The 26,679-nt window shown below is 35.9% G+C and overlaps 4 protein-coding genes and 3 long non-coding RNA genes across 7 annotated transcripts; all 7 read left to right on the top strand.

The window, feature by feature from the left end:
• Window positions 1-1,449: 1,449 nt before the first annotated feature.
• On the top strand, window positions 1,450-6,902 carry LOC124443494 (interferon-induced helicase C domain-containing protein 1-like). Its single transcript, XM_046993947.1, has 9 exons — window positions 1,450-1,703; window positions 1,953-2,268; window positions 3,032-3,523; window positions 4,315-4,377; window positions 4,471-4,610; window positions 4,691-4,952; window positions 5,510-6,024; window positions 6,165-6,302; window positions 6,498-6,902. Exons 3-9 carry the CDS (start codon window positions 3,235-3,237, stop codon window positions 6,900-6,902), a joined length of 1,812 nt encoding a protein of 603 aa, XP_046849903.1. The 5' UTR covers window positions 1,450-1,703; window positions 1,953-2,268; window positions 3,032-3,234.
• Window positions 6,903-7,659: 757 nt separating this feature from the next.
• LOC124443840 lies at window positions 7,660-8,764 on the top strand. The gene is made up of 2 exons (XR_006947767.1): window positions 7,660-7,703; window positions 8,692-8,764. It is a non-coding gene; the product is annotated as an uncharacterized LOC124443840 (long non-coding RNA).
• Window positions 8,765-10,574: 1,810 nt separating this feature from the next.
• On the top strand, window positions 10,575-11,277 carry LOC124443839. Its single transcript, XR_006947766.1, has 2 exons — window positions 10,575-10,867; window positions 10,959-11,277. It is a non-coding gene; the product is annotated as an uncharacterized LOC124443839 (long non-coding RNA).
• A 1,118-nt stretch (window positions 11,278-12,395) lies between these two features.
• LOC124443493 (antiviral innate immune response receptor RIG-I-like) lies at window positions 12,396-17,665 on the top strand. The gene is made up of 9 exons (XM_046993946.1): window positions 12,396-12,874; window positions 13,410-13,553; window positions 13,855-14,043; window positions 14,475-14,958; window positions 15,123-15,240; window positions 15,436-16,037; window positions 16,262-16,661; window positions 17,055-17,195; window positions 17,254-17,665. The coding sequence occupies exons 1-9, from the start codon at window positions 12,586-12,588 to the stop codon at window positions 17,299-17,301; spliced, it is 2,415 nt and encodes an 804-aa protein (XP_046849902.1). The 5' UTR covers window positions 12,396-12,585; the 3' UTR covers window positions 17,302-17,665.
• Window positions 17,666-19,653: 1,988 nt separating this feature from the next.
• Window positions 19,654-22,833, top strand: LOC124444716. Its single transcript, XR_006948007.1, has 3 exons — window positions 19,654-19,758; window positions 21,388-21,460; window positions 22,791-22,833. It is a non-coding gene; the product is annotated as an uncharacterized LOC124444716 (long non-coding RNA).
• A 23-nt stretch (window positions 22,834-22,856) lies between these two features.
• LOC124444715 (highly reducing polyketide synthase gloL-like) lies at window positions 22,857-23,479 on the top strand. The gene is made up of 2 exons (XM_046995351.1): window positions 22,857-22,879; window positions 22,910-23,479. The coding sequence occupies exon 2, from the start codon at window positions 22,921-22,923 to the stop codon at window positions 23,476-23,478; it is 558 nt and encodes a 185-aa protein (XP_046851307.1). The 5' UTR covers window positions 22,857-22,879; window positions 22,910-22,920; the 3' UTR covers window position 23,479.
• Window positions 23,479-26,672, top strand: LOC124443491. Its single transcript, XM_046993945.1, has 4 exons — window positions 23,479-23,484; window positions 23,519-23,654; window positions 25,615-25,662; window positions 26,172-26,672. The coding sequence occupies exons 1-4, from the start codon at window positions 23,479-23,481 to the stop codon at window positions 26,522-26,524; spliced, it is 543 nt and encodes a 180-aa protein (XP_046849901.1). The 3' UTR covers window positions 26,525-26,672.
• Window positions 26,673-26,679: the final 7 nt, after the last annotated feature.

Raw genomic sequence — 26,679 nt, 5'->3', positions numbered from 1 at the left:
AATGCATCACTTACAGCACTGACTATAGACAACGGCTTACATTAGAAAGTTGGTATACCAACTTGGAACAAACCCCCCTGAACAGATCACAGCAATTACCGGCACCTTACAAACGACTTATTCACAATACAAACAAACGATCAACTAAAACATTACACTTCAAACTAATTCACAATGACATACACAATTGACACCCACACATTACAACTAAAACGTCACACCTAAATCACACATCACAACTAAAAATAAAATATTTCACTTCACACTAATCCACAATGACAATACAAATTTCCTGTACACACAATACAATGACGTAAGAACCAGATAACAAATACGGCTAACATGACGTTTACTCCTCATTTGACTCTGAAGATGACTACCGCTAAGGTTGTCGAAAACGTCAGTCAACAACAACAAAAACAGTCCTTCTCAGGACTTTATTAACCTGGACGATCATCATTTACAAACATTTAACGGATTAACTCGGAAATTTTCGGAAACTCTCGGAAGTATTTGGAGAACATTGGATTATCTTAAAATCGTCGTTGTTTTGAAAGAACTGTCGAGCTATGAAGATTTTCTTTTCATTGAACTATTATTTATCTATACATTCTTTATGAAAATGAAGAAAATACAAAAATGAGAAAAGTTCACAAACTTTTAATGTTCATGAAATGTTTATGAAGACAGCAAAAAGTTCACAAATCTATGAACTTTGTTCACGATCTGGCAACACTGATTCAATGTTGGACATAATTTGCTCCCAGTCTATGATTATTCAGCGCGGTCAAAATTGGGCGCCAATATTTGTTTCGCCTTTTATAAAAATATAATACAAATAAACTGCAAAAACTCTGCGCAAAACTTGCTTTTAATATAGCATGACTAACCAAAGTAAAAAGCCAAAAACTTCCTACCTGTTGCTGCTTATATTTTACACCATTTCTTGTTGAGATTAGCATCAAAATGGATGCTGCATGAGTAAGCTTCTCTCTCGCGCAAGCCAAATGAAAGTAGTCACAGCAGGTCACAACCACATGATAAAACGAAAAAGTCAACTAAATATGTCTTCCGAGGATTCCAAAACATCCAAGAAAGGGCTAAATAAAGAAACTTGTAGCCAAATAGTTCACTGAATAGTTTGAAAAGAGAAATAGTTCGACAAAGTTTCATCTTGCTGAGCGAAATAGGCAAACAGGCCGAACCGGCACTTTTGGTCGCTTTTCAGTTTTCACCTCAAAATAAAACCAAAAATATTCCCTGGACCAAATAATGTCGTTACCTTTATCAATTTCATTGAAGGTAATTTCATCAAATCAACTTTTGCGATACATCAGTGAAAATTTTCGTCAAGCTTAGCCAAGAGAGGTCTTCTTGAAGAGTTGATAAATAAAGAATGTTTTCGACTCTTCGTCGGAAGTGGAACCAAAAACAAGTGATTGACACTTGGTAAATTTCAGTCTCTCATTGGTGTAAATCGGCCAATACGATTATTAATGCGACTTAAGCGGGAAAGTTTCTTTATTCTTTAACAAAACACGATTTAGCATATGACATATGCGCCGTTTGTACCATGCACTATAGTTGGTTTTCTCAGCCACTTAATTCATGTTTGTGGTGTTTTTAGGCAGCTTTGTTATGGTGTGTCAATTGGTGTGAGCTTTGTTTGGTATAATGGTTCTACCAGTATGACCATTTTCATTGTAAGTGATTCATTGTATGTAAACTTTGTATTTGCTTTACAATACAGCCATCCGTATTTTTGTGATATTGAAGTAAATTTCCAAAAATGCTTACAAATCGTTATAGCTGCTGCCCCCACATCTTTGAATATTTTAAGGTTTTGCAAATTGAGCAATGATACAATGTCAATGCTCATTAAATCTGTACTATGTAAAGAGTAATTGCTGGGATATGCATAATCTTAATCACCATGCATATTGAATTTACAGAAATCCTTATATCATGCTGATTGGACTGTAGTGATTGCAAAGTATAGAACAAAATTCATGATGATAAGGACTGAGAACCGGATGAAATTGTTGTCAATGAAGGAAACAGTGGTTGAGATGGCAAAGGTCAATGGAGCGAGAGTTACGGGTTTGTTCTGAGAAAGGCTTTGGAGTTGAAGTCAAGTGATGGCAAGCGTTGGTTTGGTGATAAGTGAAGCATGTCATGAGATTGGGGCAAAATGGCAAATGGTAGTAAAAACTATTGGAGCTAAAGTCGAGTAAAGCTGGCCAGAAATAGAAACATGGATCAATACTGGTAAATATACAAAAATATTCATATTAATAATTATATCTTTATACATTGTCCATCTTCATTATCTTTGAAGAGGTTGTTTCATTATTGTCATGTTGGAATTTATATTTTAGGTTGTTTGAGGCTTTTAACATTGATTCAAATTGCATGCCCAAAAGACAAGATTTTTAAACTTTCCATCATCCTTCATAATATACCCAGTTGATTTTGCACATTAATTTTAGTAGGCTAAAGTGTGAAAATAATTGCATGTCTACAGTAGCAAAACAAGCCATTTTCAGTCCTACAATGCAAATATTTTTGTCTTCGTTTATTGGATAAACATTGAATGGAATTAATGTTCTGGAGAAATTAATTTTGTTAAAAAATTTGCATTGTTGGATCAAAATTGGGTTGGCCTTGCTACTAAACATCTGACTTTTACTTGTTATTCTATGCTTATAGTAATGCTGATATTGGTACATGCCAACTTTTCATTCCCCCAGAGAGCCTACACCGCATTTCCCTGACTTTCTTTTTGAATATCAATTCCAAGAATGTTAAATTTCAGCTCAAGCTTTTATAGGATATTCCAAAAAGAAATGACACTTTAGAAATGATTATATACTGTTGCAACACAGGAACTGTGAAAGCCTGACAAGGGAATTTAATGAAATTCTATTTATAAAAACCATTTAATTGAATTCCTTTGTATGTAGTCACGAATGTTAACATTCGCGAGTGGTTTATGAAAAATGATAATGTCTATAATGTCACCTTTTGTCAGGAAACTCTGGAAAACGGAATACGAAAAGATACATTTGGACTGATGTGGTATGACATCATATATGTATCTGGCCGTGAGGGGAATTCCCAATGTGAGTATTCCCAATTTCTGGTAAACACTGTATTTATAATTTGGCGTACTGGTGTCAAATCCATTGACAAATTTTTTCTCGTCGAGTTCCTTACAATTTTGCACGAAAGTTTATGATAAAAATGCAAGTCGATTGGAAAGACATTTGTCGAAGACAACGTTATTTTATCCGAGAAATTGACCCATTGAAAGTGATAAGGGTTATGCAAGATGTTTTAACACCAGAAGACTGCGAGAATATAAGAACAGCGTGTACGAATCACGGAACGATTATTGCTGTTCAAAACCATTTGCTTGAGCGATTGAAAAGACGTGGTCCCAATTCATTGCCGAAATTCGTTTTAGCATTACGGCAAACCGGACAAGAACACGCTGCTCAACTTATTGATCCTAAGATGAAAGGTATCAATCATTCATAATAGGGTCTTTACCGTTAAGTATTGATTTAGGTTTTTGTACTGACTAAGCGATGAAGACGCAAGAAAACGAAGTCAACAAAGAATTTATCACATGGCTTTGTTTGATTGCAAGTTTTACTTCACAGTTTTTTGTCGTTGTTTTGTTCGACGTTTATAACTTCCTCTTGAAACGTGGCATGTACTATGTAAGGTTACCATAATTCTTAGAAGCCTTATCGCTAATGCGCATATTTGTGATCTACAATAAATACTATGTAAGGCCTTAGTTAGAATGGGGGGGGGGTGGTGTTTATACATATATTCAGCTGAGTCCGACTGAGTTCTTCAGAAATACAAATCATTTTCATGAGAAATTGGTACACAAATAAGCACTTCCACCTCAGTTTTACATAAGGCCCTGGTGCCATACATATGTGTCATTTTTGTTTACAGTAAAACTTACTTGGGAAGTGTCCTCATCACTGTTTGATATTTCAAGCATTTATTGTTTTGGCTCTCTTAAATTTTAAATGAAAGAGGAATTTCTTGATAAGGCAAGATAACTTGACCAGACCAAAAACCAACCAATCAGCATGTGCCATAAATGTCAGCCATATGACAAGCTGTCGTATTTATCAAGGGGTTTAGTATTGTAAGATAATTTATGCTTAATTGCTTTGGGTAGCTGTAAATTCTTGTAAGAAGCAAGTTTATAAATGCATTACAGTTGTGTATTGAAAAATATGGCTTTTTGCCAACTGGTACCCCTATTTGATGGTAACATGTATTTTCTAGTGAGCGGAGTTCTTTCAATTTGTGGTAGGGATGATAGAGTTCTGGAACCAGGTGTTGCCGCAGGTATTCATTCTTCCTATAATGTTATGCAACAAGTTTATATGTATATAAAACTTAGATGTTATTTTCAAATGTCCTTTTTGTTGAAATTATTAGACATCAGAGTAAACATTCAATTGGTTGATTTTGCTGATGACCAGTTACAGAAAGTAAAAAAATTGTGTGAAAAATATGAAGTCTCTCACAGTGAAGATACATTATCCCTTCGTCAACATTTTAAAAGTTTTCTTGGTGAAGTAAGTGTCCTGAAGCTGGTTTTTGACTTTTTAATGTTCTTTCATTGCAGTATATATACCATTGCTTTCCCTTTGTGTAGGATACATGTGACTTTATTTCACTTGTCAAGACAAATTGGTCAGAACAAATGCCATTAATTTTAATTTTTCGTATTTCGAACCTTGATGTGGCTTGTGTACTCATGAAAGAATATGAAAATGGCAACCTCAAGTCAAGCATTATTAAAAAGCTTTGCAGTTATAACTTTGGAGACATTTGTTTTCAAGATTTGAACTTTAACCTTGTCATTGAACCAGATGAATCAAAGAAAGTGATTGAAACACTCAATAACTCTGGTGATTGTGAGTGCAAATGTTTTCTGTTTTTTTTGGCTCATTTTCTTTAATATAGTTTCTATATTGTAAACTGAATGCTGTTGATAGGAAGGCCCACAATTTTATCAGACTGACTTTTCTTACCTCTATCACTTTATGGATGGACTTTTTATACATATTTTACAAAAGCCGGTGGGTTATGCCACACACACACACCTTAATATGTCATCCAAATGGAGTTAATCACATGTTTTTCACCAGTGCTATTTGCAAGCTTCATAATGCACCTAACAATGAGGTGAAAAGATTTCACCACAGGAAAAAGAGAATTTTTGAATTTTTTTGCTTTGATTTGGAAAAATGTGTTTTGGCTTCAGACAGAAGAAAGTTGAATCAGTTGATAATCCAGTTTTGTTTTGTTTGATAAATTTTCTATTTTAAGACATCCTGTATCTTAGAAATTATTTTGCCAACCGACTTTTACTTCATCCTAGACTTCGAATGCTGTTTTGACAACGTTGATTTTTTCCATTTATAATGTTATGGCGTTTATCTTTTTTGCAAGTTTCTGGTTTGTATTTTAGCTGTTGGCGTTCTTGTTGACGGTATGGAAAAGTTGGAGCTGAAACTACGCGACTACCAGGATGATCTCGTGAAACCTGCCTTAGAAGGAAAGAACACCATCATTTGTGCACCAACAGGGAGTGGCAAGACATTTGTTGCCATGGAAGCGATTAAGCAACACGTGAGCAGCTCGAGGCATAAATTTGTCGCCTTCATTGTTGACAACGTCAGCCTTGTGGATCAACAGGAATGTAATTTAGCACAATATCTTCCCGAGTCTGTTGGAATCTCGAGTCTCTGTGGAAGTAATTCGCACGCATACTCTCTGCCTCAACTCCTTGAGGAATATCAAGTGATAGTATTGACTGCGCAGGTCTTGGTTAATTCCCTGAAGAGAGATAAAACAGATGCACCGGGAGAAAAGGAGCTAACAATTGGGCAGTTTTCTCTCCTTGTGTTCGATGAATGCCATCATGCAATAAAGAAACATCCTTACAATGAAATCATGCGATTTTATTTGAGGCAAAAATTGGAGGTGTGTGTTTCTTGTTGAGGTCGTAGGCCGTTACGTGGAGCGTTTCGTTTGCAATTGAATATTTTTGCTCATTAGCCTTTCTTGTTAACATTTATTGCAGGGTATTGCTCAACTTTTATTTTCGATATTTTCATTCTCAGAAACCCAATTTAAGCCGACCTCAAATCATTGGTCTCTCAGCCTCGCTCGGTATTGGAACTGGTAACAATGGTTCTGGGTTTTCGGCAGAGAAGCATATTATGGAGCTCTGTGCGAACTTAGATGTACAAGAAATAAAGGTTTGTAAGTTAACATTCACCAATATGCACCCTAATTATCGCAACATTCCTACTCGTTGAAGAAATCTTTATTATTTATATACTAAAATTCAGTGTGCTCGCATGTGTCGATTCCCCGAATCTTTTGGAAACCACGAGTTTGCGAATGTTTCGTTGAAAGTCTGAATGTATGTCCTTTTATTTGATTTTTCATAGCTCTACGAGGGAACACAACTTGCTAGTACTCGCATTATACCATTTTCCCGGGAACAAGAGAACGCGTTCAGAGCAACTGTCGATTCTGTCATGCGGCGAATAGAAGTCATGATTTCCGAGAAAGATTTTGAAAAATCTGGCTCCATCCTCACGGAAGTCAGCGATATGAAAATTGGGTGGTGGAGATGCTCAAGAAAGAACTGGGGCGCGATCTTTATTGCGTGTTTTGAGCATCTAAAAGAATACAACAATTCTTTAATGATTAATGAAGATGTCCGCTCTGAGGATGCCCTTCGCTATCTAAAGGAAAATATAAACTATAAGTCATCGACCGATATGGAAAGAAACTTTGTGTGCTATTTGACGATGCTGTTTCGGCTATCGAATGCTCCATCCCAGTGGTGAGTCCAGGTTTGCAAGTGTTGGAGCAACGTCTTGTTGATAAGTTATCTGGCGATGGCAACAAATCGAAGGGAATTATTTTGTGAAAACAAGGCTGGTTGCTTTGCTCTTCTCAACTGGCTTAGATGTTCCGCGTCTTTAGAAGGTTGGTGAACAATCCCTCTGTTGTGATTGGTTGCGGCCAAAGAAATGGACTCGGTACGTATTATACAGAAAAGTGTGATGATGAACTTGGGATAATGCTAGATGGCAACAGGTTGATTGCAACGCAATTCGTATGAGAAAAAGGATATTTCAGCTTTTTGTTACATCGCAAGTGTTTCCCCCATTTTAAACACACGTGATTCCAGGCTCCCCTGAGCCTTTGTCCAGAACGTCTTTCGCTAGTCTTAGTTTGGAGTAGTCATGTCGTAGGATGTACAAACTCTCCAAAATTCCTAGTTCATAATTCTTAGTTCTTAATTTCATTCAGGTGGTATGCCCAAAGCCAAACAAGATCGGGAGATAAGAAACTTTCGCAACGGTGACAGCAACATCATTGTAGCCACATCAGTCCTACTTGAAGGTATAGATGTCCCTGATTGCAATTTCGTCATCAACTATGGCATGCCTGGTAACGAAATAACGTTTATGCAAGCTCGTGGCCGAGTAAGGTCACGAGACTGGTCACGACAGTTGGCAATACGAGATTATCGTACCACATGATCAAGCCACGATGAAGGAGCGATATGGAAAAGGAGAAATTAATGAAAGACGCACTTTTTGAAAGTAATAAATCAAAACAAAGAAGAATTTGACAAACAGGTAAGAGTGTCCTCTTCTCTGTCGTAGTTTGCTAAGAATTACAGTGTATATTGAGTCATACATGCTTACACTAGATCAAATAAGAAGAATTGTCGTTCATCCTCCACCTGAATATAATATAATCAATTAGAAATAAAAGATGTTTACTGTGTTTGCACAGGCTTATGAAAACTGAGGAGAACTCAAGAACAGATCAGTTTAAGCCCGAGACCGAAGGGCGACAGTTTGTACCTGCTCGAGAGTTCTCAAAAACTTCGCCGAGGTTTGCATAAGCAATGCAAACACCAAAAAATTTCATTTATTCTTTTATAAAATGACTATAATGCGAAACGGAAAAATTTGAAACAAACAATTTAATTTTTCCTCAACATTTATTCATGGTTCATTTGTGAATTTTCTTTGAATGATTTGATTGGTTGAGCTCACATCGGTTATTTTATGAACAATTATTACGAAACATTTGCAAGTGACAATGAGTGCAAAATACCTTGCTAACATTTTGTTATTAGTGTTTGATTATGTAACATAAAGGAGGAGGGAAAATTGACATTTCTCCTTATTTGCAGTTTACTAGAATTACCGATTTTTTGTTTATGAAGTGCAACTTCGTCGTTTCATGTCAAGAGTACACTTTTGTGACTTTAATTCAAATTGTGCATGGACAAGGTAAATTACAAGATTTTAAGAAGCTATTAACCGCTTAGAGAAACACGTTGCAGTTTTAAAAGAGAAGATCAACCATTCAAAACCAGTAATACTTTTCTTAGATATGTAGATACTTTTAATTCTTATTCAATTATTGTAGATGTAGTATAAGGTAGAATGTTTATTTTATTTGTTATTATCGGTATGTGTTTACATATGTATACATACAACGTGTATATCAATGAAATTCCTCCATCTATGTATAGAGATATGAATACTTGTAGAAATATATTTTCTTGGATAGAGGAAGAGTCATATTTCGTTGTAACTTTAATGTTTTTAGTTGGTCGAAATCCAACAGAAAATACTCGAAGAGTACAATAAAATGTCGACTAAGAATCCTGCCAAAGATGTCACAGATGATGTAAAATTGTTCTGCAAGAAATGTGACGTGTTTGCATGCAAGGCAAAAGACATAAAGAAATGCTATACTTCTTATATTGTCCCCGATTACACGGAAAATCTTCCTAACGCCAGCTTTGAAGCCATTGAAGGCGCCAAGCACCGGTAGGTGTCCTGGATTTGATATGATCGGGAAGACAGTCTGCAAGAATTGTGGTTTCAACTGGGGTAAACGAGCAAGGAGCGAGCACGGGATTTTCCACTTCTGAAAATTGCTAATTTCCGCGTTGAAATTGGTACTTTAAATGGAAGACGATTGTACAAAAGTGGTCTGACTTTCCCTACAAATTGGAGAAATTTGATTCTGCTGTGCATTTAAAACCGAATAGATATCTTAACAGAAGTCCACTCGTCTCGGAACCTTTGATGTTTGTGTCCCCACTTTTCTGGAGCAAATTCTAAGCAGACACGCCTTCCAGCAAGATACGCTAGATCGCAATAGAAAATATAGATGTTTTCACAAATGTAGCGTTTTGCACTACAAAAGCTTTGAACTTTATATTCTCTGCAAGATGATAACTCTTTATAAAAATTTCGGCAAACTTTAGCTTCAAACGTGAATTATCAGTACAATACTATTCCGTATTGATTTTGTGAAAGTATCTTGCTGGGAAGTCACGCATGCGCAGTAAAAAAATTAGGCACGATTTTAGCCGAGTGAGCCTTCTGTTAGATGTCTATTCTGTGCCCGACGAAAACAAAAATTAATAAAATAGAGACTTTGTCGTGGTGACAAATCTGAAAATAGTTCTAAAGATAGCAAATAGCATAGTGAATGGTAAAAGTAATACGATAAGTTGATAGTTCTTAGAAGAACTGTTTTAGTAAAGAGCACTAACCCAATAGTTCTAAATTAAACGACACGATGCATTTCGGCAGACTACTCCTCAGGTTTCGACGTCTGCTAAATGAAAATTTACAATCTACCGATATTTATAATGCCAAGAAGAGTGTACGTCATCTCCAAAGGGAGATGACGCTCAAAAGCAAAATTGCCCTACATGAAATTCATTGATATAGAAAAACACTATATGCCTGGATTGCTAGGCTAACACATATTGTTAAGGTCAAAATTGCGCTTTTCAATATTCATATTTATGTTTTGTTGATTGAGTGGTATTTTACCTTACCTTAACTATTTGTATCGATAAAATATTTTGTCCATGTGGTCACATGCGGTAAGATAGAAAAGCAATAATCTTTAGCAAATAGTTACAAGTCTTGATAGTTAAAAATGAAGCAAGAAATAAGCAGGAAAGTAGGAAGACGAAGGCCTTAGGGCCGGGGCTTATCAGAAGATTTTCTACCAACAGAAAAATAATTTTATAATTGTGATCTTGTAAGTTTTTCGAGCATTGTAGTTTACAATCATTATGTTTAAGAAATGTTTAAATAATAGTCACATAAATCATGTGACTATGAATTGATTAGTGATACATTAATGAGATCAGTAGGAATTTGTCAATTGATTGCAAAAGAGTTAGCAAAGACAACATGTGCAACATGGTAAATATGGCATGCAATTTGTAAATTTTTCATGCATGCTTTCAATCTCAATATTCTTGTGTTTCTATGAAACATGTCGAAGGCCTACTGCATGTTCATCATCACCTCAGTCTTTGCTTCACAGTTCCATGAAGAAAGCTTTAGGGATTGGATGTATTTCTTTGTCAATAGAAGTAGCACAAGATGCAGAAGACACTTCATGCTTAAACTTTCACTCACGCCGTATAGAAAAGAGTTTATATAAAAAAAAGACACAATACTATTTTTAATGTGCTCGCTTTAAATGTTTGCCTTTATAGTTTTCCGTTATCGTGTGATGTTAAAATGTCACATTATTTCGCAAATACTTTATTCGAATAAACGTTGAAGCCAGAAAATGTAATACGGATGACTATAAATTATTGTCAGGAAAATTTTGATGTCATGTTAGCGCCTTTCTCCTGCCAAAAAAGTCAAATATGGTTTAGATGAAAATATATCTTTTACATATTTAAGTTATGGGCATCTGCTCTCATCTGACAGCATTATTGAAATAATTAGCAAACGAAAAGGTAAAGAGAATTTGCTTTGTAATAAACTTCTTGCTATTTGCTTGTTAAAATTCATTTTGTCGATAAAGTAATTAATTTTTCTACTGCTTAGGCCACAAAAAGACCAAATACTGCACGCCTTTCGAGTAGAAACGGCCCGACGCTTCCCCTTCAGCTCATAATTGGGAGTGATGCAACACTCCCAGCACCTCGTATGCCTACGGAAGGACAGTTTTTGTAAAATAGTGCATTTTAATAATCTTATAAACAATAATAAAATTAGATAGAGATAGTTTGAATGAAAATAGAAAATAGGAATGGTCGTACATATTAATTAATATTTTCTCTTACTACTTACGACTTGTGTTCACATAAAGCAATTTTACGTATGTATTTAATTCGAGAATCACATAAAAGTAGCCAATTTTAAATGTTTTGTAGACTATGATTCTAGCAAAATTCTCAATTATTTAATGCTAGAATGGGTACATAGCGTCCACAGCAAAATTTAAAACTAAAAACAAACAAAAATTCCACAAAAAAAGGAAAAGCGGCAGAAACTGCATTTTGAATGGCTTGTGAAGGCATGAATAAGATGTTCAAAAATAATTTTGATTTTACGGGACGTTTAATGCAAATTGTGTAAATTTCAGAAAGTAAACTGAGCAGATATGCGTAAGTTAAGTCTTTCTCAACTTACGTGAAATCTTTTCGTGCACGACTCTCAGCTTTCGTGACATTTTTTCATGCAAAACTCTCAGCTTACTTGACATTTTTTTCGTGCACGACTCTCAGCTTTCGTGACATTTTTCGTGCAAATTTGTCAGCTTATTTGACATTTTTTCGTGCACGACTCTCAGCTTTCGTGACATTTTTTCGTGCAAAACTCTCAGCTTACTTGACATTTTTTTCGTGCACGACTACCTCTATAAGATTCCTCAACAAATTGTTTCTAATTTAATTACATGCACTAATACTGCAGTTACATCATAATAGCATTGATAGCGTTAATATTGATTCCCCATAAACGTATTTTATTTACTGAATAAAATCTTTTATGGTAATTCTTATCCGTGACCCCTAATGCTCGCCCCCCGTAACTTCACATTCAGCAGGACACCCCCCAGTTGCGTCACTGATTGATTTCAAAAGAACTTACTACGGAAAACATGCATATATCTATTATTATCTTTATAGATTGTCCATCTCCATTGTCTTTGAAAAGGTTATTCCATCTTTGTTATATTGGAGTTGCATTTGAGAGATTTTTTAGATGTTTAAAGCATTTAAGGTTGATTCAACTAACATGTCAAAAAGACAAGGTTTTTAAAATTTTCCAATATCCCTTGTTAATTATGCATATTAATTTTTGTAGGTTACAATGGGAAAGTTGTTGCATGTCTACAGTAGCCAAGACAGCCCATTTTTAACTCCTACAATATGGGAAAAGCAATGAGTGGAATTTAAAGTCTTCTAAAATAGTGCATAATTTTGCTTAAAAAAATTGCATTGCTGGAGTAAATGGGCAAGATACATTTAGACTAATGTGGTATGACATCATATTTGTATCTGGCCGTGAGGGGAATTCCCAATATGGGTATTCCCAAAAAGTTTTTTTGTAACACTCAATGTCTATCTAAACATTTCTGTTAAATTCTGGATTTATAATTTGGCATACTGGTGTCAAATCCATTGACAATTTTTCTCATCGAGTTCCTTACAATTTTGCACGAAATTTTATGATAAAAATGCAAGCCGATTGGAAAGACATTCGTCGAAGACAGCGTTATTTTATCCGAGAAATTGACCCATTGAAAGTAATAGAGGTTATGCAAGATGTTTTTACACAAGAAGACTGCGAGAATGTAAGAACTGCGTGTACGAATCACGGACCAATTGTTGCTGTTCGAGACCATTTGCTTGGGCGATTGAAAAGACGTGGTCCCAATTCATTGCCGAAATTCGTTTTAGCATTACGCAAAACCGGACAAGAACACGCTGCTCAACTTATTGATCCTAAGTTGAAAGGTATATCATTCATAATATCAACTTATGAAAAGACTGTTGAGGTCTATATGGTGAAGTATTGACTTAGGTTTTTGTACTGACTGAGCGACAAAGACGTTAGAAAACGACGTGAAATCTTTTATAATATGGCTTTGTTTGATTGCAACTGTTTTTGTTGTTATTTTGTTCGACGTTTATATCTTCGCCTCGAAACGTAGCATTTTTTTTTCTGCGGGATAGTGAAAATCACTCGTTAGTGTCATTCATCACCACTGTTTGCTACATTTATTTTGTTGGCTCCTTTAGAATTTTGAACGAAAGATAAGTTTCTTGAAAAGACAAGGTGACTTGACCAGACCGCAAATCAACCAATCAGCATGAGCATTACCATTAATCTCAGCCATACGACAGGCTGTCGTAATTATATGGGGTTTATATTATTGTAAGATAATTTTATGCTGCTTTTGGCTCGGAGCAAGTTTATAAATGCATTGCAGTTGTGTATTGAAAACTATGGCTTTATTGCCCTAATGTGATGGTAAAGTGTATTTTGTAGTGAGGGGAGCTCTTTCAAATTGTGGCAGGGATGATAGAGTTCTGGAACCAGGTGTTGCCGCAGGTATTCATTCTTCCTGTAATGTTATGCAACAAGTTTATATGTATATAAAACTCAGGATGTTGTGTCATATTTTCTTTTGTTGAAATAACTAGACATCAGAGTAAACATTCAATTGGTTGATTTTGCTGATGACCAGTTACAGAAAGTAAAAAATTGTGTGAAAAATATGAAGTCTCTCACAGTGAAGATACATTATCCTTCGCCAACATTTTAATGGTTTTCTTGGTGAAGTAAGTGTCCTGAAGCTAGTTTTTGACTTTTTAATGTTGTTTCATTGCAATATATATACCATTGCTTTCCCTTTGTGTAGGATACACGTAACTTTATTTCACTTGTCAAGACAAATTGGTCAGAACAAATGCCATTAATTTTAATTTTTCAGATTTCAACCTTGATGTGGCTTGTGTACTCATGAAAGAATATGAAAATGGCAACCTCAAGTCAAGCATTATTAAAAAGCTTTGCAGCTATAACTTTGGAGACATTTGTTTTCAAGATTTGAACTTTAACCTTGTCATTGAACCAGATGAATCAAAGAAAGTGATTGAAACACTTGATAACTTTGGTGATTGTGAGTATAATTGTTTTTTGTTTCTTTCGCTTCATTTTCTTGAATAAGTATAATTTCCATATGGTAAACTAGATGGCAAATATACATAGCTTGATAGATCAGACAGTCACTTGTTTTTAAACTGGTGATATTTGGAAGCTTTATGATACATCTTACAAGTTACAATGACATAATATAACTTCCACAATACAGGAAAATAAACAGATGAGCTTTTTTATTCTGACAAAGAATTTTTGGGCTTCAGATAGGATCAAGTTGATGCTTTAGTGTGGTTTTGTTTGATACATTTTCTTTTTTATCACATCCTACACTTGAGTTGAAAGTTATTTTTGAAGCCATTGCACTGACCTTTAACTTGACCTATACTGTAAATAGTGCTTTCCACGTATGTTTTTTGGTAAAGTTTGTTGCATTTTTTCGTTTGTGTTTAGCTGTTAATGTTCTGGTAGTGGGAATGGAAAAATTGAGCTTGAAACTACGCGACTACCAGAGTTATCTCGTGCAACCAGCCTTAGAAGGAAAGAACACCATAATTTGTGCACCAACAGGTAGTGGTAAGACATTTGTTGCCATGGAAGCGATTAAACAACACGTGTGCAGCTCCGGGCATCGGTACGTTGCATTCATTGTTACCAACCTAAGCCTCGTTTATCAACAGGAATGTAATTTGGCACAATATCTTCCCGAGTCCGTCGGAATCTCGAGTCTCTGCGGAAGTAATTCACCCACATCTTCTCTGCCTCAACTCCTTGAGGAGTATCAAGTGATAGTATTGACTGCGCAGGTCTTGGTTAATTCCCTGAAGAAAGATAAAACAGATGCACCAGGAGAAAAAGAGCTAACAATTGGGCAGTTTTCTTCTTGTTTTGACGAATGCCATCACACGATCAAGGGTCATCCTTACAACGAAATCATGCGATTTTATTTGCGGGAAAATTGAGGTGTGTGTTTCTTGTTGAGGTCGTAGGCCATGTGGAATTTTGTTTTGGAACTTAAAATGTGCTCATTTTGATTGATTTTGTAAGTTTGTATTGCATTTTTGAACAATTTTTATTCAAATGATATTTTCATTCTTAGAGTCCCAATCCCTGTCTGCCGCAAATCATTGGTCTCTCAGCTTCGCCCGGTATTGGAACCAGTTCGGCAGAGAAGCATATTATGGAGCTCTGTGCGAACTTAGATGTACAAGAAATACAGGTTTGTAACTTAACATTCACCCATATGCACTCTACTTATCGCAACATTCCTACTCGTTGAAGAAATCTTTATTATTTATATACTAAAATTCAGTGTGCTCGCATGTGTCGATTCCCCGAATCTTTTGGAAACCACGAGTTTGCGAATGTTTCCTTGAAAGTCTGAATTTATGTCCTTTTATTTGATTTTTCATAGCTCTTCGTGGGAACACAACCTGCTAGTACTTCCATTACAACATTTTCCCAGGAACAAGAGAACGCGTTCAGAGCAACTGTCGATCCTGTCATGTGTCGAATAGAAGTCATGATTTCTGAGAAAGATTTTGAAAAATCTGCCCATCCTCACGGAAGTCAGCCATATGAAAATTGGGTGGTGGAGATGTGTAAGAAAGGACTGGGGCGCGATATCTTTACGTGTTTTGAGCATCTAAAAGAATACAACAATTCTTTAATGATTAATGAAGATGTCCGCTCTGAGGATGCCCTTCGCTATCTAAAGGAAAATATAAACTATAAGTCATCGACCGATATGGAAGAGAGACTTCGTGTGCTATTCGACGATGCTGTTTCGGCTATCGAATGCTCTAGCCCAGTGGTGAGTCAAGGTTTGCAAGTGTTGGAGCAACGTCTTGTTGAAAAGTTATCTGGCGATGGCAACAAATCGAAGGGAATTATTTTTGTGAAAACACGGCTGATTGCTTTAGCTCTTCTCAACTGGCTTGAAAGTACTACTTCTTTAAAAGTGTTGGTGAACAATCCTTCTGTTGTGATTGGTTGCAGTGGTCAAAGTAATGGAGGGTAAGCTAAATTCACGATGGTAACAGCTTACTCGCAACGCAATTTATATGAAAAATAGGATGTTTCAGTTGTTACATCGTTGTTACAATATTTTTCCATTTTTGAAAATGAATCTAGTTTGTTTGTGGATTTCACGTTGCGCATTTGATTATGAACACATTTGATTTCAGACTTCTTCGTCCAATACGTCTTTTGTTGGTCTTAGTTTGAACTGCTCGTGACGTAGGAGATAAAAATTCACCAAAATTCTTAGTTCTTAGTTTCATTATGTTTCATTCAGGTGGTATGTCGAAAGCCAAACAAGATCAGAAGATTAAAAACTTTCGCAACGGTGACAGCAACGTTATCATTGCCACGTCAGTCCTACTTGAAGGTATAGATGTCCCCGATTGTAATTTCGTCATCAACTATGGCATGCCTGGTAACGAAATAACGTTTATGCAAGCTCGTGGCCGCGTAAGGTCACGAGAGACTGGCGGCGACGGTTGGCAATACGAGATTATCGTACCAAGTGAACAAGCCAAGAGGAAGAAGCGTGATATAGAAAAGGAAAAAATAATGAAAGACGCACTTTTAAAAATTGAGAATCTAAACAAAAATGAGTTCGATGAATTTGAGAGGCAGGTAAGGTTGTGTCATCTTTTTCTCCGTCTTTTAAAATTTCCTTAGTTTTATTTTATATTTATGAAATGTAACTTCGTCACTTTGCATCGAGATTCTTTTAATAGCATCATCTCATCTGCCGAAATGCTTGTCGTGTTTGAGCTATCTTTTTCATTTTGGTTTTCAATCGTAATTTTTTTAGGAGCTTCTCAGTTGTCGTTCACGATGACAAATACACTGTTCAGAACAAAATATTAGCTGTTGATCAGTAACACAAGTCTCAGGAAGTAGAATTGTGTTTGTCGGCTTGAAAAATAACAGAATTTAAAAATGTCCTTGTTTAGAGCTAATTTTGTATGCTTAGTGAGAAAAAACTTGTTTGTGAAGATTAAATTTTTTTCTTTTTCTTTTCAGTTGCTCAAAATCCAACACAAAATACTCGAAGAGTACAATAAAATATCGACTAAGAATCCTGCCAAAAATATCACAGATGATGTAAAATTGCTCTGCAAGAAATGTGGCGTGTTTGCATGCAAGGCAAAAGACATAAAGAAGGTTGACACTTCATATTGTCCCCATTACAAGGATAATCTTCCTAACGCTATCTTTTCAGCTGATGAGGACGCGAAAAGTACCGGTAGGTGTCCTGGATTTGATATGATAGGAAGGACCGTCTGCAAGAAGTGTGGCCTTAACTGGGGTAAACGCGCAAGAAACGAACACGGGGAGTTTCCGCTGCTGAAAATTGATGGGTTCCTTTTTGAAGGTGGTGACCTAGATGGAAGACCTTCGTACAAAAAGTGGTCCAAATTTCCCTATAAATTTGACGAATATGATCCTACTGTTGCACCCTAAAACACTGCATCCTGTTATCTCTTGAATGGAATTTTCAGTGGGGGCGGAGGAGGTATCGTTGTAGCTACTTTTATTTGAAATGGAAAAATAGTATTAGTGGAATTGTACATTATAATGATTTTATCAATAAATAGTAGGTGTCACAGAAAATCGGCCCCCTGAAAAACTTATACTTTTATCTCAAAATTTGTGAAACTGGGTGATCTTTAAGTTATTACAAGTTATTCCGATTTTACAAAGTATATTATACCCCATGCGATAGAGGATTTTAAAAGATCCATTACAAAAAATAAAATAATATGTTTTTATCGATGACGTTTTGACTTTAGCTTTAGACATCTTCCGATACAATGGAAGCTGTAAATTTGGTCAAATGTTTTAAAGCCAGTCGCACAATAACCATCGCATTTTCACGCGTCGATCAAAGAACAGGTAGTAAGAAAGCTTATGACTCAGAAAAACAGTCTGCAAACACTAAACACAAATAATTGAACGACTCACACATTTCACAAACACGTTCCGCCAACACAATCCGCATTACAAAACACTCAACAAACTCAACAAAAATCTGTCGGCGTCATAAATTGAATTTTATGCACAGAATAGAACTTATGCCAGTTGACTGTAATATCAACTGGAACGATAACTCTTATAGTTTTGTCCCATGATTGGATGAAGCCAAAAACATGCAAGTAAATTTTGATCAACTCCCCCCCTGAAATAATGCGTGTTTTCTTAGAGACAAACGTTTGTTTTGCCGTATTGACCGTTGAAAAACGTGAAAAATTATTTTTTGTAATTTTTTGACTAGTTTTGAGCTTGGAAATTGCATCTGCACTTCTGAATTTTTTCTACGGAGAGATATTTTCGAGGAGAAACGTAATCGGCAAGAATCGATGGCGATTTATCGACTGTTGGGACTGCCTCAATTGTTTCGCCCAACAATTCACAATTTATAAAATTCAACTTTCAAAATCTCAGAAAACGCAATTTCCTATGAAATTCCATTCTCCGGGCCAAATTTCCTGGGGCATTTTTTCGGGGAGACACAATTCCTGTGACACCGATCTTTTTTCTTGGGATGTGACTGATGATAATAATTGCTTTCCCGCGTTTAGAGTAGATTCCCGATTATTTTCTTTTATCGGTGTGAATTTTTCTTGATGAGATTTATCCTGCTGAGCAGGTTGCGACTCGCGAACGGTGATCTTGGGTTTATAATGCAAATAAAAGCTATCACGTGACTTCAAAGTATCAACAATAAATGCAAATGAATGAAAGCTGTCTGAAAAAACAGGTGTGTGATTACACTTTTCCATATACCTGCTTCGTTTTAAGGAGAAAAAATGTCTGGAAACTTTTCTGCTGAAATCGTGCTGAAAGCTTAAGCTTAAGCACTCGACTATATTGTTCATCTTATTTGTCAAGGTGAGTGGCCGATGATTTAGAACCCAATTCCCTAGATGTCTGACTACCGAGTCAAGGTGATGCAAGGATATCATCGTTAATAGTGGCAAAAGCAAAACTCTTTACAAGAAATATGCTAAAAGAATGTTAGAAAACCAAGCATGTCAAACATTTTACCAATTCAACTCTGCAACAGTATATCAAAGCAGATTTTGCCATTTTACTCGTACGTATTGGCAGTTTTGCCACCTCTCAAGATGGCGGCTTGCCTCACTAACTTGTAATATGCCTTAAACTAAAATACCTGGAACGCTACCTGAAGCAAATAATATAATTGAAGCTAAATCTTACACCCAGATACGCGAGATTTACACCCAGACACGCGTGTGTAGTGTTTCGAGATTCTCTCGCGGAGTGAAAATTGATTGATTCCACACGCGTGTCTGAGTGTAATCTCGCGTGTCTGGGCATAAGATTAGGCTTTAAAAATTATTAGGCTTTTCTATTACGGGTAGCGTTCCTTGTATTTCAGTTCAATGTAAATATAGAATCTCGGCGGAGTCAGGTATCTAGTAGACTGGGTTCTACCTTATTGTGTGGGTCTTATTCATTAGGTGTGGATGTGATTGATCAAATTCATCTGCGTCATTCATTAATCAGAGAGTGTCAATTTGTTTTATGATATTGTTTTTACAGGTTCTTAATAAGAAAAATTTGAATGAATTTAAAAGTTGTTTCTTCGTTCTCATAGCAACTGTACCTTAGCACGTAGCTAGTGTTAGAATTTTCAAAGAGGTAGTACATTGTATTATCAAAGGAGCGTATTTCATCAGTAAGACTTCTGCTACAGAAAGAGGTTAGTGAAATATTTCAAAGTATGTATCGTACGTTATGTCTAAAATCTCACATAGCCACTTTTTTCAGAATTTGTTTCTCTTAATTTCATTGCGTCGATCACCTGCCAGGGCGCGTCATGTTGATGTTGAGCAAACTTCAATGTTTTCAGTTTATGATTTCACCGTAAAAGACGAAATTCGTCACATAAAAAGTATTTGTGCCCCTAGGAAAACGTGGAATATTATATTATTAAGCTCGTACTTTTCCATACAGCTAAGCATTTTTGTCTTCCTCGTAGTTAAAGAGCGTTTCCAAGGTCAAATCTCGAGAGTACTTACTTAGATGAAATGTTTGAAAAGAAAAAAGTATTCTTTTGACAAAGTTCCAGTAACATCAATTTTGGAAGGCCCAACTAACATGGTATCATGAACTGAGTTTCTAAAAACCCAGCCGTAAATGCAAATATACACTGCTCTTAACGCGTAAAAATCCTTTTTTATGCATGGTGCTACAAGGCAACCATAAAATAAATCATGAAAGTGTTAAAAATAAGCACTAGTATTTTATATTCGTCGATGAATGCTGAAATTCATAATCTGTGCCTTATGAAGCAACGGTTTCCTAATAAATTACATTTTAGGAGATATAAATCCTTGATCTTTTTCATGTCGATCGAGTAAAAAGAAACCGCACGAAGCTAATAACGGCTGTCTTTCAGACATTGTTGTCTGCTGTTCGCGTATGAACGGAATTTTGACGTGAATTAGACGTGATCACGTGCCTGATTTGATGTTTCAGCGTCCTTCACTTGTAGCGTGGGCGAGATCAATCGGCGTTTTAAATTTTTAATGTGGGACTAATTACGTCATTTATGAATACTTACTTACGTAGTTCAAAAGACATTACTGAACAATTAGCTATATAATTCACAAAATCATTTTTGTACGTAGAGTTGTTTGAAACATCATATTCTCTTGCTACTTTCGAACAACGATGTTTATCATCAAGAATATTTTACATTTTAACGATACTCTCGGATGATACTTGTTTAAAATCGTCACTTCGGCAACGGCGGTGTTTTCATTATATGCTAAAACATGCTGTGGGTGGAAATTAATTGATTTGCAAAGTTCATCTTGAATTATGATAAACGAGTAGCAGCATTGTTCAACAGATAGTTCTTCGGTAGCGTTTCATCTAGTTTATAGCTAACTAGAGACAATGTTACGACAGCGCTATTAACTTACTTTGAACGTATGTCTGACTTCTAAAGCCGATTCTAACAAGATGATTAGGCATATAATTTTTTTCACCTTCAAAAAGAGTTTCTTTCTTAATTCGTACGTGAACTTAAAAATATGAACAGTGAACTAAATTATGATTGACGGAGATGAATTTCATTTTATTAAAAACTTCAAATCCTGGTACAGGAGTTTGAAAATATCGCGCAAAAGTTTCCTTTGAGGGATTTTGCTTTCCGTGATTACTTTTTCCTGGCTGAGTCTGAGCATGATGTCATGGTAGGAATGCAATTAACTTTTAATATGTGGTGTTGTTAGCTATAGCAACCGTCATTACTAGTTATTGTTCAGTTTCAGCAGTTGACACGGAGCTAGCTATCCTCACCTTGTTAACGTCTATTTTGCAGAATAAAAAGTAACTAAACACAATCCAGTCGTCAATGAAAATGTTGAATAAGGCCGAGTACCTTTTTTTCGCAGGTAAGTTAAGGGCATCTGTAATTTCCAATTATACTAAAATGATTGTCTATGCTCAAGTGGCTCGTCGCTGTTTTCCACTTCGAAATGAAAGTTTGCATTCTCAAATTCTTTTCAAAAACTGTTTTTGCGTTCATTGATTCATATGTAAATTTAATACTTGTATTGTGTGATAAATTTAAAAAACCAAAAGATATTTACTGTGCTTGCACAGGCTTATGAAAGCCAAGGAGATCTTTTCCCTTTATTAAATTACACGAAAAAAAAACACGAAAAACTTCATCGTGAAGAATTTCTGCCAAAAAACCTTCTCAAATGAAGTTAGGTTTTAGGGAAGGTTTTGATAGACCTTTTTTCTCACAAATGCATCGTGCTGTTTAGTAATATTTTTCTACCATTCACCATACCCTATCAATTATGTTATCGAAGAGTGTATTTAATAAATTAAGTTAATTACCACGACTAAGCCTTTGGTAATTAAAATGGAGAATGTTTTGTGTTTACTATTATGTGAAGAGCAGCCATGGTTTTTGTGTTTGCCAGTGTAGCAAACTTGCAATGGCAACTGTAATCTTATAAAATTCCAAATAAGCTCCCAAAACATCCCCAGAGCACACTTTCGTTCCTAGATTCCCTGATAGAAGGACGAGTAACTGCGATCTCTATATAGACTGTGATTTCGTGAATTTCATACATTCGTTCCTAGATTCCCTGATAGAAGGACGAGTAACTGCGATCTCTATATAGACTGTGATTTCGTGAATTTCATACATTCGTTCCTAGATTCCCTGATAGAAGGACGAGTAACTGCGATCTTTATAAAGACTGTGATTTCGTGAATTTCATACATCAGAATTTTTGGTCCTATCCAATCGATTAAGCACACAGCTCTAACATGTTAGGAATTGGTTTAACTGGTTTTGATAACGAGTTTTTTCTTAATAACATACAATAATCAATTTATTTTTCCATGAAGTTATTCCTGAAAGTTTAAATGTTGAAATTTTTTCACTCAAAAACATTCAATGATTCAAAACTATTTTTCGAAATAAAAATTCCAAAACTGTCCTGGATCGTAATCGTTTAAAATTCGTGCAAGTCAGCTTTCCTAAACTCTACAGAAATCGAAGCTTCCGCACGCCTATGATTAAGACTATGTTGGCAAATTATCAATGAAAAAGCCAATAATTCTATTACTACGATATCATCACTTATGATAAATAAGAATTAGCATAAATTATATATGGACTAGAAAAATGTTTAATTTTTTATGTAGAACAAAAAAATTTATAAAGATGCGTCTTGTGTTTTAATAACAAGCAAATTTTTTTAGCTGTATTGCTGCATTGTGTAAAATTTGGTCAGCAATCTTCACAAATGCATCTGCCACAAATCCGTCCAGCATTTCGACATCACACAGCTATGCATCAAACATGGTGACATCATCCGGACATGCATCAAACATGGTGACATCATCCGGACATGCATCAAACATGGTGACATCATCCGGCCATGCATCTAACATGGTGACATCATCCGGCCATGCAGTGAACATGGTGACATCATCAGGCTATGCAGCTAACATGGTGACATCATCAGGCTATGCAGCTAACATGGTGACATCATCAGGCTATGCAGCTAACATGGTGACATCATCAGGCTATGCAGCTAACATGGTGACATCATCAAACTATGCAGCTAACATGGCGACACCATCAGGCCATGCAGTTAACATGGTGACATCATCCGGCCATGCAGCTAACATGGTGACATCATCCAGCAATGCAGCCAACATGGTGACATCATCCGGCCATGCAGTTAACATGGTGACATCACCCAACCATGCAGCCAACATGGTGACATCATCCGGCCATGCAGCTAACATGGTGACATCATCCGGCCATGCAGCTAACATGGTGACATCATCCCATGCAGCTAACATGGTGACATTATCCGGCCATGCAGTTAACATAGTGACATCATCCCGCCATGCAGTTAACATGGTGACATCATCCGTGTAAATGTCAGCAATAAAACAACATCAGCCTATATTGCCGCTAGTCTGACTGCTACTTTGCCAACCCTTCTTTAAAGTCTACAACACAGTCAACGCAATCTCAAGTTACAAATACCACGAATAACACGCAAGTCTTACAACCAGCAGTGTCGAGAAATAGCATTGAGCCATCGAAATCAGGCAAGGAAGATTCATTTTGAACTTATTGTCTCTATCATTATAGTGCTAGCAATGCGCTTGTATGGATTTTCGCTCTCTTTTTGCCCAATGCTCTCTTTTAAAAGTTTCTTTCAATCATGCAAGAGCAGTAGTGTTGCCAGCATGCTAATGAAGTCCTGATTTTTTTCTGGCTCGCTCATTCAATAATATACTCTACATATACGAGGAAGAAAACCTGAGGGATGGCTACACTTTCTTTCATGAATGAGTTTTGATAAGAAAGTTTAACAGCTGCTTGTCTCCTTTCCAGCCTTGCGATGTTAAATCTGAATAATAGGATTTTCAATTCCTAACCACTAGATGAAAATGTTGAATGTCGAATTGGAGATGATCGGTAAACTACGGTGGCTCACAAGGGCCACCACACAAAATAAAAATATTAATACACACACAAAATAAAAATACACACGCAAAATAAAAATACACACACAAAATAAAAATACACACAAAATAAAAATACACACACAAAATAAAAATACACACACAAAATAAAAATACACACACAAAATAAAAATACACACACAAAATATGATTGCGGGCGCTTGCAGTGTCGGCTTACTCGGAATTGCTCGTAATTGATCGCATTTGTTTTCAAAGTTCTAATGGTTCCAACTTCCTGAGTACATAACAAAATTCACTGATTTCACTGTGATCAATTATTTCAAAGTTGCTTACGATATTGCTCCCCGTATTCTGGTTAAAATTAAGGTTAATGTGTTGTCCTTTGAAAGGACATTATTGCTCTAGCCTGTCCTGTATTTGTTATAAACAGCTTTGGGGTACTTGAAGTTGAAGTTAACGGACTTGCAGAGCTCGAAGGGCAACTGCTTGAAGAGACGCTACTCGTCATTGACGCTTCAGAACATTTTGGCAAAGAAGTTAATCTTCCCAAACGCACACCGCATTTGTGACAAAAAGAAGCTTCGTCAAGTGATTGTGCACCACAGTTGGCACAAAACATAATTATGCCAGGATTATGCAAGAGCTTGCTTTCGATTCCTTTCCAAATGTAATTTCAAATGTTTCGCAGTTGAAACAGTTAAATACGACGACAAGTCGACCACATGTTAAAATCACAATTAGTGAATTACACATATCTGATTACAAACTGATAATATGATAGTCAGACCATCCGACACTGCAAGCGCCCGCAATCATATTTTGTGTGTGTATTTTTATTTTGTGTGTGTATTTTATTTTGTGTGTGTATTTTATTTTGTGTGAGTATTTTTATTTTGTGTGTGTATTTTTATTTTGTGTGTGTATTTTTATTTTGTGTGTGTATTTTTATTTTGTGTGTGTATAATGTATTTTGCGTGTGTATTTTTATTTTGTGTTTTAATTTTTATTTTGTGTGTGTATTAATATTTTTATTTTGTGTGGTGGCCCTTGTGAGCCACCGTAGTAAACTAGTTGTCACACTGATAAACTTATATTTTTTGGCCTTAGGATGGCTCAAAAAGTTTTTGAGATTTAGATTTCTGAAATGGCATTTTCAGCATTCCTGAGAAGCGAGAACCGTACAATTCGAAAATAATTTAGGTGTGCAAAAAATGTTTCAACGGAGAAAAAGGCAAAATCTCAAAATTTCGTGGTTAATAATTTTTGTGTGATAGACAAACAACTTAAAACATTTGCATTTATAATAAAATTGATCAAGGCCTTTGAACTTCTCGAGCTTGCTGATTTACACAGTAAACATTGATCGAACACGACAGTAAACATTGTCTCCACATTTCCACGTTTAGGTAATCAATATATTTTCACCTTTGCTAAATTTTAGAACTGCCCATTTTCCAACAAGGTCTTTGCATTTAGGAAAAGTGGGAGGCTTTATGTGGTACAAGGCTTTTAACATGACCGCAGTTTTGATGATTCAGAAGGCATAATTATTAATTTAGGGTTTCATCGTATCTTTTAGGAAACAACCAATCTGTTGCGAAGTCTTCGCGGGTGGTTGACAAGTCAGGTAAATTTTTGTTTTCAGTCATATTATGTAAAGTAATAAGTGCATAATATTGAAGGAATACGTCTATTCTTTCACCCAAGCCTATTTCCACAACATATTATTTCTCTCAAAACTTGTGGTGTAGAGAAGCGAAGAAAGATGATATCAGTGCTGTAGAACTAAATTTATCAGAGGGAGGCTCTCTTGACGTTTTGTTAACAGTGCCCTTTTAAAATTGCCAATTTCAAAGTGGAAGGGGCTCCTCCCCAAGCGCCCCCGCTTCTACACCGCTGGATGATATGCAGATATACTGTTTGTATTAATGTGAATTAATTACATTTTCACACCATTAATTAACATACAGAATTAGCAATGCATGAAAGCTATGGAATATTATGAAATTTTTCGATACCTTAGGCTGGCTGTTTGTAAAATGATGAAAAGATTTATTTATCGTCTTGATGATGATGTTTTTCCCATCTCTTTAAATGACACATTTGAAGTATTGTCTTTCTTCGTGTTTTTTTTAGTTTCGTGTTACTCGTGTGTATATAATGCATCGGGTGTATGCAATAAACAAAGGAAAACATGCCAGGAACCTAATGCAACCTGTTTTCATTTGGAAGTGGAGTATAAGAATAACACATCATTCCGCAGTAAAGGTTGTACTGCAATCAATGAAACGTGCTCCAATTTTTGTGCGTCTCTCAATCAAACTGGGCAAGTCAAGAATTGCTCTTCATCTTGCTGTAGTCACAGCTTGTGCAACGACAAGAGCGACAAAAACGTCAACAACGGCAAAGGTTCCGCTTTGATTGTCCATCTGGCTGGTTGGCTTCTTCCCTTTGCGCAAGGATTAATCTTTTTGATGGTAATTCGTTAAAATGTAAACGCGGCTTCTTCATTTTGACACATTTGCACGACAATTTAATAGCTATATTAGTGACATACCTGTATTGTGACATAACTGTAATAAATAACCGTGTGGTTTATATAAATAAAACAAAAGTCGGATGCTTTCTCTTTACGAACAACTGT

Source organism: Xenia sp. Carnegie-2017, unplaced genomic scaffold (assembly GCF_021976095.1).
Source record: "Xenia sp. Carnegie-2017 unplaced genomic scaffold, XeniaSp_v1 HiC_scaffold_21, whole genome shotgun sequence".
Taxonomy (NCBI): Eukaryota; Metazoa; Cnidaria; class Anthozoa; order Malacalcyonacea; family Xeniidae; genus Xenia; species Xenia sp. Carnegie-2017.
This window is presented reverse-complemented; position numbering and strand designations above follow the sequence as displayed.